General features: G+C 40.0%; 1 protein-coding gene across 2 annotated transcripts; it reads left to right on the forward strand.

The window, feature by feature from the left end:
• The first annotated feature begins 326 nt into the window (after positions 1-326).
• LOC118391501 (guanine nucleotide-binding protein subunit alpha-14-like) lies at positions 327-10632 on the forward strand. Of its 2 annotated transcripts, none has more exons than XM_035782964.2 (7): positions 327-566; positions 5722-5930; positions 6075-6214; positions 6436-6564; positions 6915-7044; positions 7313-7466; positions 7794-10632. In XM_035782964.2, exons 1-7 carry the CDS (start codon positions 446-448, stop codon positions 7985-7987), a joined length of 1077 nt encoding a protein of 358 aa, XP_035638857.1. In that variant the 5' UTR covers positions 327-445; the 3' UTR covers positions 7988-10632. The 2 variants fall into 2 exon arrangements, with proteins under 2 accessions (XP_035638857.1, XP_035638854.1); XM_035782961.2 differs by having other exon boundaries at positions 335-566; positions 5722-5906; positions 6060-6214.
• Positions 10633-11127: the final 495 nt, after the last annotated feature.

The raw sequence follows: 11127 nt of genomic DNA on the forward strand, positions 1-11127 counted from the left end.
AGAATAAAAAGCCACACAAAAGAACAATAAAGAGGCTGTATACAGGGGTACCGAGTCAATCTGTGGTGTACAGGTTAGTCAAGGTCATGTGTACATGTAGGTACGGGTAAAGTGACTACGCATGGATAATAAACAGTGAGTGCAGCAGTGTAAATAGTCCAGGTAGCCATTTGATTAATAATTCAAAACAATTCAAATAATCGAAGCTTGATCAACTAGGGCAAAAAAACAACACAGGACTGAGTTTGGGAAACCCTGGTTTATATCACCTGCTTCTGGTTTAAATGCATGTTAGGAATGCGACCCGGTTCCTACACGTAAGCATGACTTCTGCATTTTGACAGGGAGGGAGGACGTTATCTTGACCCGCATCCCCCTGGTTGGAATACAAATCATTATCCATCTACCTCACTTTACCTACGGACAGCTACAACACGGCACCAATATGGGTGAATGCTGTATGTCGGCTGAAGAATTGGAGAGAAATAAGATACATCAGGAGATTGAGAGACAGCTTCGCCGGGACAAGAGAGAATCTCACCGCGAGATAAAGTTGTTGCTTTTAGGTGAGTCATGGCGTATGCTATGTATAATTGGTTATTCGACAACTTTATGCGCTAGGTATAGTTAACTACGTTGATTTTATATCATTAAAAAATGTTAGAGGAATAGGCCTAGTCTAGATAGGGGTTTGACAATTATTTTAATCTTGCAAAAGAACATTTGACTTTCCTCAAATGGTTCCCATCATCTGTGGTTTAGTTTAAACTCGATTTGTCTTTACTCTGCTATAGATCAGTGCCATTTAAAGGCCCAGTGCAGTCAAAAACGAGATTTTCTGGGTTTTAAATATATTTCCACACTATGAGGTTGGAATAATACTGTGGAATGAGGTTGGAATAATACAGTGGAATGAGGTTGGAATAATACTGTGGAATGAGGTTGGAATAATACTGTGGAATGAGGTTGGAATAATACTGTGGAATGGTGAAAACAATGATATTCCCTTTTTAGTGTAAGAGCTGTTAAAAAGATATGCCTGATATGTCAGCCTGTTTTGGTGGTATGGAGTTTTGGCGCTAAATTAGTTAATAGATCAATAAGAAATAGGTGACCAACTGGCTCAAATCGGTATTAGGTAGCAAAATTGGAAATTGTGTTTTTTGCATTGGATACAAGTAGAGACTCAGAGCTACAAAATTGTATATCATACACTGCATTTGAGGACCAATGGGAAAGTAATTCTGCTTTGAAAGTTGACAAACTTGTAAACTCACTTTTGAGAAAATAGCTTTTGAATGTTTTGGTACATACCGAAGAGCTCTCCTTTGTCTACACCCATTCAGCATTGTTCACACCTTCTTAAGCCAGCCCCACCCATCTCTTTAAGGATTCACATGGGAGGTCATGTGAAAAACAGTGAGTAGTGTAGTAAAGATTAAGACTAACAGTGGCAAAAGTAGTCACCTACAATAAGGAAAAATTCCAGGCAAACAGAAAGTGTCCAGATAAAAATATTTGTATAAATATTAGATGACGCTTACCCAGACACACTAAATTGCTGGGTCATGTGAAAGAAATGCTATAAATCAAATCAAAACAAATCAAATGAGTAAATGAGTCACTTGCGCCGAAGACCTTACAGTGAAATGCTTACAAGCCCCTAACCAACAATGCATCTAAAAAAATATGAATAAGAAATAAAAGGAACAAGTAATTGGAGCAGTAAAATAACAAGAGCGAGACTATATACAGGGGTTACTGGTGCAGAGTCGATGTGCGGGGGCACCGGTTAGTCGAGGTAATTGAGGTGATATGTACATGTAAGTAGATTTATTAAAGTGACTATGTATAGATAATAACAGAGAGTAGCAGCGGTGTAAATGAGGGGATGGGGGAGCAATGCAAATAGTTTGGGTTGCCATTTTATTAGATGTTCAGGAGTCTTACTGCTTGGGGGTAGAAGCTGTTTAGAAGCCTCTTGGACCTAGACTTGGAGCCCCGGTACCTCAGCAGCTGAAACCTGGTTCCTGACTGAGTCCGAACACTCCTTGGCGACAACAACACCAGGCTCCAGAGCATCAAAACTCTAAAACAGGGAATAACAAAAAAAGTTAAGAAATTACAACCTTGCACAACATCAATTCACCTTCCAAGTTTAGATAAGAAGAATAACCTCATACAATGCAATTAAAATAATATTCACCTGAAGTCCTGGTACCGCTTGAACTGTGGCAGCGGAGTACAGAGTAACGTGTTGTTGCCAGCCATACAGTATTTTTCCACCAGCACCGTACCATCCTCCAGTCCAACCGGCTGTGGGACGTTGACCCCTGTCACAGTGCTATCCTTCACAACACCAGCAATCTCAGACAAAGTGTTCACTCTGGTCTTTCTGAAGCGCTGCTTTGGTGAGGCCGAAGCACCAGTCGGGGGCAAACTTGGTGTGGCCTGTGATCAGGAAGTGGAGGTCCAGACTGTGGTGGAGCTTGTGCACGGTCCACCAGACACAATACCAGAGCACAAACTTGTTCTTGTTATGGCCACTGCAGTTATCACAAATTAGGCACGTGTGTTTTTCCCCAACTCCGTAGTTGGTGAAGAAATAAGGCTTGTAGTTGACTGCGCTGATGGCTTTGCTGGATGTCATGCCTTCATCAATCAAGTACTTGACTCGTTGTGGTATTTCTTCACAGCAGACACCAAACAAGCCACACTGGCCAGGTAAAAAGTAGATGGGACCTGGTTGCGTAGGGTCCAGAATGATAGTGCAAACAACAAAAGAATATGAAGTTAATGAAAAGAAAATGTAACGTAAAACGTAAGATAATGTTTTAATGCATCATTATCAGGTAAGTTTCACTTACCTACAAATGTAAAGATCAGTAGCACTGTATACAGAAACATAATCTTGGAAACTGGAAATTAAAATGATAACACACAGCCCGACTACACACACCTCTAGAAAATACAGAAATAATGTTAGATCAATAAAAGTAGTGCCAATCGTGTTTGAGGTCAATTAAATAGTCAAAACGTTTTGCTTATGCTTCACATACCAAGTGTTGCCATCAATTCCTTATAGAGACGCCACACTGCTGCTTTTGTCACATGGAATGGCAGCAGCTTTCCACCAAAGTGTTTGTGTCCTGGGTGGCGTCCTGGTAATACTATTGCATTATCCTCTGCGTAGTTGTTGATGAAGAATCATCTTAAACTTTAGCCCCCACCCAAAATCTGACCATTTCACTCACCCTAGCATAGTTTTTTAGGCTGTTTTCATGTTAACCAGAGTGTTGGTAACTGTAACTGTGCTCCTGGCAACAATTTAACTACACTTTTTTGCCGATTTACTGACACCAGCCATATTCAACCAGTGTTGAGCGTTAGTAAATTCATCAGTTATTCTGCACTCTGGCACACTCGGACGAGAGCAATCTGAACAGTAGTTGCAGTGAAGTTCTAATAAAATGAATACTTGCATAGTCGACTCTTTTGTTAAGTTTTAATACGCAATTCTTTAAAAAAACTGCTTTTGACAGGATTACCTATCAGTAGGTATCCTGGTACCTATTACCTATCAGACCCCTATTACCTACAGGGGGTCTGATATCCAGAAGCTATTTTCAGTCATAAGAGAAATTATGGACTAAATTTGTTACTAACCATGCAAATTTTTTTTATAATAGCACAATTGGTTAGGACCCGTAAAACAGCAGCCATCCCCTCCTGCACCATGAGATGAACATCTAGTCTATATATCACCTCTATGGAATAGTAGGCTGCATCTTCCCTGACAGGACAAGTTTTCTTATCATAGTTGTTCTCCAGAGAAGCCCTGGGCAGTTGAATAGGTATGAGTCACTCCAAACCCCATTCTCCACATAGAAACCTGTTATTAAACCAGTAGATAATTGAGCAGACACTCAGAACAAGGCTACACTTTTTGTCTTGGTGATTTTCAGCCCTGAAAAAGGTGAGTATTACTGGCAGAGTAATTACAGTCAGGTCGAATAACAGTCGGCTACATTTTTAAAATGACTGTCTGTACCTCTGCATGACATAGTTTAAATGTGCTGTACAAAGTGTGACAATGTGTAATCTAGGGGTGACTGGTGGTGAGTGGGCATTATCATTCATAGAATAGTCCTTCAAAACTACTTGGAGAGGGACCAAGAAGCACTTTCTGAAAGCCTCTATCCTACATCACACTTATCTCACCAGCATCTCTCTTCTATCCAAATCTAGCACATTTTAACTCTCTGATCAGCAGTTATGGCTATGTGTGGTATGTGGACAAGTGACAGTAGTTGATCCTGGCTTGCATTTTAATGCAACAGTCATGTGAGGCCAACTACAATGCAATTTAATGTCAGAATTTCTCATAGTGAAATGATTACTAGCCACACCGTACTATATGAAGGCCTACTGCACTATTGCACTATTGTAATAGCTACATGAAGGCCTACTGCACTATTGTAATAGCTACATGAAGGCCTACTGTACTATTGTAATAGCTACATGAAGGCCTACTGCACTATTGTAATAGCTACATGAAGGCCTACTGTACTATTGTAATAGCTACATGAAGGCCTACTGCACTATTGTAATAGCTACATGAAGGCCTACTGCACTATTGTAATAGCTACATGAAGGCCTACTGCACTATTGTAATAGCAACATGAAGGCCTACTGTACTATTGTAATAGCTACATGAAGGCCTACTGCACTATTGTAATAGCTACATGAAGGCCTACTGCACTATTGTAATAGCTACATGAAGGCCTACTGCACTATTGTAATAGCTACATGAAGGCCTATTGCACTATTGCAAAATTTTCACACGGTGCATTTTACTACTTACTATCAAAACATGGATTGTTCTTAGGTTATTTTAGGAATGCGTTAAGTATTACAGGACATTGAAGAAAGGTCAAACCAATCTTATCCTTCAGCTCTAGTTAACAAACTTCTCAATGTATTCCTGCTCTAAAGGTCGTATTATTGGCCAATAAGCCAAAGTATGCAATACATGTGGATGAAGTGGTACCTTTATGTAACACACACCCACATGTAACACACACATTCTCGTACACACATGCGTACATAAACTCACACACACACACACATTTGTTTTAATATCCTTGTCTGGACCAAACAATTGATTCCCATTCAAAAATAAGCATAAATACCCTTTTTCCTTGTGGAGACCGGCAAAACATTTTCCTTGTTTTACTATACTTGTGAGGACTTCTGGTCCCCACAAGGATAGTAAAACGAAACACACATACACTGAGGGTTGTGCTCAATTCGCAATTTTGGAATTGACTCCAATAGACCTCAACAGCTTGTAGTCCCAAAAACAGGAAATTAGTAGAATATTTGCATAAATGTTTGTTTTCAGTGGTCATTCCTTCTAAGATTAACCTGAAAATCAATTGTTTCATCAATATTTGATATGCATGTGTATAACAACATGTTTGATGTTTTACGTACAATATGTTTATTTGTATAGACTACACCTAATTTAGAAGAGGCATTTTGAATTTCATAGGAAATATAATAAAATTTTGTGAAATTCTTTAAGAAATTCTTTATCCTGTTTACTACATAAATTCAAGAATTGAATTGGGATTTGTGAGGCACTCTCAATTCCATTCTAAATTGAGCCCAATCCTGACACACACCGACATTCACAGACTCATGTCTCTCCTTTCCCAGGGACTGGTGAGAGTGGGAAGAGCACCTTCATCAAGCAGATGAGGATCATCCATGGGACGGGCTACTCCGAGGAGGACAAACGAGGCTTCACCAAGCTGGTGTACGGGAACATCGTCATTGCTGTTCAGAAAATGATCCAAGCCATGAAGACCCTACGGATTGATTTCAAAGATCACCAGAACATTGCAAGCAGCTTGTCAGAAGATTCAGTATCATATGATTGTGTTTTTCTAAAGGGGCTTGCTGGTTCATAAATTTAAGTATCAATCTCTAGGAACATCTACTCTATGAATAGGTTTTTATTGTCATGTCTAAAATGACATCTCTGTGTGTTCCAGGGCCATGCAGACAAGCTGAGCAGGGTGGAGGCAGACATATTGACCAACCTGGAACCATGGCAGGTGGATGGCATCAGAAGACTGTGGAGTGACCAGGGTATGCAGAAGTGCTACGAGCGCAGGAGGGAGTACCAGCTCTCTGACTCTACCAAATAGTGAGATTTGTCTTTTACCCACTCACTCAGTCCAAGCTCAGGTATACATGCATGTACACTCAACAAGTCCCAGCTCCTTGAATCAGCCAAATGTGTGATCTGTATCCATAGATAGATAGATATGACTATGCACTCCATAATAAGTCAGGTATCTAGTGTTAGGGTATTTAGCAAAGTATGTGCCACTGCAAATGCATTTTCCAATGTTATTTTCATGACAGTTACCTGAGTGACCTGGACAGAATCGCTGCACCCTCATACCTCCCCACTCTGCAGGATATCCTCAGGGTCAGGGTCCCTACCACTGGCATCATAGAGTACCCCTTTGACCTCAAGACTGTCATCTTCAGGTCAGTAACCTCTCTATTGGAGTAATGGTGTCAGAGCCTTGTTGTCCACTGAGGCTATGGTTCTGTTTATATACTTCTACTATACTTTTTTCCACCCTTCCTTTCTTCCTTCCTTCCTTCCAGTAATCTCTGATCTAACTTGTTTGGATCTTTGAAAGCTATGTACTGTAGTTGAGCTCTTACCTCCACTTATTTAGGAATATTAGACCAGTGATTACTTCAAGGAAGAGTGGAGGGAATGAGGGAAGGAAGTATTCCCCATGTCAGCATTTTAAATGACACCCTGAAGGTGGTTCCCTATAGCTGGAATAGAGTGTGATTTGAGATGTGTTCCATGTTGTTTTTACCAGGATGGTGGATGTTGGAGGTCAAAGGTCAGAGAGGAGGAAGTGGATCCACTGTTTTGAGAGGGTCACCTCCATCATCTTCCTGGTGGCTCTCAGCGAGTACGACCAGGTTCTCTATGAGAGCGCCAATGTGGTGAGTTGTTTCTCCCATGGTCACATAAAGTCAAATAAATTATTTGGGGTACTGTAAAATGTACTACCACTACCAGCCAGGTAGACTCCCTTCATTGTGTACGTGCGCAGTAGTGTATAATCAAAGATTATGGAGGGTTCAATGTGGAGGGTTCAATGTGGAGGGTTCAATTTAATTCCAAGCCTAAGTGTTTTTAGACATATATTATTCTACCAATAACACATTTGAACATGATATGAATCTTCCTATGTGTTTATGTTCCTTGCAGAATCGATTAGAGGAGAGCAAAGCCTTGTTTACAACCATTGTCACCTATCCCTGGTTCCAGGAGTCCTCCATCATCCTCTTCCTCAACAAAACAGACCTCCTAGCAGACAAGATCTTACACTCCAACTTAGCAGACTACTTCTCAACGTTCACTGGTTAGTACACTAGACTAGTACACTGGTAGTCATACATTTAGTTGTATATTCAGGCTATACTCCAACCTTGCTGACTACTTTCCTAAGTACACTGGATAGTTATGCCTTGATAGGTGTGTGTCAATATCTTTTACATATCCATTGTTGGGGTCAATTCCACCTAAATTCCAATGAATTAGAGTTCATTCCTATATATAAAAAATCAGAGTCCATATCCAATCCAAGTGACGGGAACTAGAAGGGACCCCAACTCTGACCGTATTATGCACGAAGCGATTCCCAGTGTATTTTACAAACATTCTTTTTCATAAATGTATTTTTTTAAAGGTCCACAGAGAGATGCAGAGTCTGCTAAGATGTTCATCCTGAACATGTACAAAGAGCAGCACATAGGGCGTCACAAATCTCTGTACAACCACTTCACCTGTGCTACCGATACAGAGAACATCAGAGTTGTCTCCAAAGCTGTCAGGGACACAGTCTTCCAAGAAAACCTGGATCGGTTCGGGTTAGGGGTTTAGGACTAGTGTGGTCACGGTTATATGCTACAAACATGTTATTTTAGTTTGGGGTTACAGTTTTGCTACAGAATAACTGTGGTCGTGAATAACACACTTTCTTACTAGAGCAGGACTTCAGAAACATTGTGATTTACACTGCCGTTCAAAAGTTTGGGGTCACTTAGAAATGTCCTTGTTTTTTAAAGAAAAGCACATTTTTTGTCCATTAAAATAACATACAATTATTGTGAATCTAATGTACTTGTCCTCTTGCTCACTCAGAGTTGATATTGAGAACTCTCCATAGAGACTGGTGTTTTGCGGGTCAACAGTGAAGCGGCGACTCTGGGATGCTGGCCTTCTAGGCAGAGTTGCAAAGAAAAAGCCATATCTCAGACTGGCCAATAAAAATACAAAATTAAGATGGGCAAAAGAACACAGACACTGGACAGAGGAACTCCTAGAACTGCCTAGAAGACCAGCATCCCGGAGTCACTGTTGATGTTGAGACTGGTGTTTTGCGGTTACTATCTAATGAAGCTGCCAGTTGAGGACTTGTGAGGCGTCTGTTTCTCAAACTAGACACTGTAATGTACTTGTCCTCTTGCTCAGTTGTGCACCGGGGCCTCCCACTCCTCTTTCTATTCTGGTTAGAGCAAGTTTGCGCTCTTCTGTGAAGGGAGTGGTATACTGCGTTGCACAAGATATTCAGTTTCTTGGCAATTTCTCACATGGAATAGCCTTAATTTCTCAGAACAAGAATAGACTGACGAGTTTCAGAAAAAAGTGCTTTGTTTCTGGCCATTTTGAGCCTGTAATCGAACCCACAAGTGCTGATGCTCCAGATACTCAACTAGTCTAAAGAAGGCCCGTTGTATTGCCTCTTTAATCAGCATAACAGTTTTCAGCTGTGCTAACATAATTGCAAAAGGGTTTTCTAATGATCAATTAGCCTTTTAAAATGATAAACTTGGATTAGCTAACACAACGCGCCATTGGAACACAGGAATGATGGTTGCTGATAATGGACCTCTGTACGCCTATGTAGATATTCCATAAAAAACATCTGCAGTTTACAACATTAACAAAGTCTACACTGTATTTCTGATACATTTGATGTTATTTTAATGGACAAAAAACGTGCTTTTCTTTCAAAAACAAGGACATTTCTATGTGACCCCAAACTTTTGAACGGTTGTGTGTATATATATATATGTATTTTTTTTTTTAAATATATTTTTATATATCAGCAGTTGTCGCAGTGCTATACAGATACCCAGCCTAAAACCCCAAAGAACAACCATGGAGTTTTTCCTGGCCACTGTGCTTCTGCATTGCTTGCTCTTTATGGGTTTAGGCTGGGTATCTGTAAAGCACTTCATGACAACTGCTGATGTAAAAGGGCTTAATAAAATACATGTGATTGAATTTGATTGTAAAACGTATGAATTGTAAGAAATAACAGACAGTCTCCTGAACATCTACCATATTATGAGATGGGGTATCAGTAGGCTATCCCATCTGTATGACATGGTTGATGAGAAAAATACCCTGGGAAGAATGTTGCCGATCCTGCCTGCACAGTTCCTGCAGGTTAAGAGGAAGTAAAGGGAATATATGCCTACAGAGTCAAAGTTCCTTAGTTTACATTTGTGTTGTAATAGGTGCGTTTCACATTGTTTTATAATTGACACTTTCCTCCTTTTTTGTATCTATAAAACCTCAAATAAATTATCAACACAATTATCAACACATTCACAGGATTCTGGAATGGTCACTGGTTTGTTCATGTTTGTGCAGGTATCTTAGCAATAAATCATTAAAATCGGCCCTATGGAGAGTTCTGTCTCATTTCTCACAGGACATGTAGAGTAGGGAACTAACCTGTGGTTTAATATTGTAATAGTTCATGATAGTCTATATAATATATTATAAACTGGGTGGATTGATTGACGGAAAGCAGGTATGACAAAACATTTATTTTTTACTCTTCTCATTATGTTTAACCAGTTTATAATAGCAATAAGGAACTTTGGGTATTGCCAATATACCACAGCTAAGGGCTGTGTGTGTGCCTTATTGTGCCTTAGTGTGCCTTATTGTGCCTTAGTGTGCCTTATTGTGCCTTAGTGTGCCTTATTGTGCCTTATTGTGCCTTAGTGTGCCTTATTGTGCCTTATTGTTTTAATATATAATAGAAGGGTTATAATAAGGAATAGTACGTCACCTCATTATTGGCTTTTTGAACAGCCAGATTGTGTATTTCAGTGCTTGACTTGGGCTGGAGATGTCCAGAACACCGTACCAGCACTTTACATTTTGGGAAATTGCATACCAAAGCAGCCTATCGCTGGCCCAGATTCACACACCAAGGCAAAACAAATAATCAAAGCAGAATGAAGGCGGAATCTTCATTTAATAACAATGGAGAGTGGGCATTCATTTTCTGATTCCTCTGTTCAAATGTATCTGCCGCTAGTCTGTGAATCAGTGAATGACAGTACACTGAAAATGTGCCAACCTGAATGGCCAAATCAGGTTCCAAATGGTCAAATCAGGTTTTGTAAGGTCATGGAAAGTCATGGAAATTAGTTTCCTAATTGTTCATGTAATTCATGAAAGCACACTTGTAAATATGATCAATCAATAAAAATAACTACATATCAGCCATTATCGTTTTGACCCTTCAGTGCATGTCTGTGGTGTATGTCTGTGAGAGAAAACCACATTTTAGCAGCAGGTATAAAATAATGGCAGACAAACTAGATAGCTATAGGTATGTTTTGAATTGGCTAACTAAGCATTCATTTCGTTGTTGTCTTTCCACCAGCACTGCAGAGCCTAAATAAATCTTTACTGATAGAAAACTGGGATTCCCCTCTATTAAACAGAAGCAATATAACTGCGAACATCATTAGAAAATATTCTAAGAACTTTCTGTGCATAGATCTCCACAACACATGAATAATTTTATAAAGACAAATGTATTTGGTTGTAATGTTGAGAAAGCCAAGCCTGCACACCCAGGAGCTCTCCAGATGGAGGGTTGACCACATGTTGACAACGTGACTAACAGTGCAGTTCTATGTGGGGGGCTAAGTGCTTTGATCAAGGGTACAATGGTAGGAGGTGGTAGGTCTACATGGGATTGGACTCACCAC

This window comes from Oncorhynchus keta, chromosome 12 (genome assembly GCF_023373465.1).
Source record: "Oncorhynchus keta strain PuntledgeMale-10-30-2019 chromosome 12, Oket_V2, whole genome shotgun sequence".
NCBI classification, from domain to species: domain Eukaryota; kingdom Metazoa; phylum Chordata; class Actinopteri; order Salmoniformes; family Salmonidae; genus Oncorhynchus; species Oncorhynchus keta.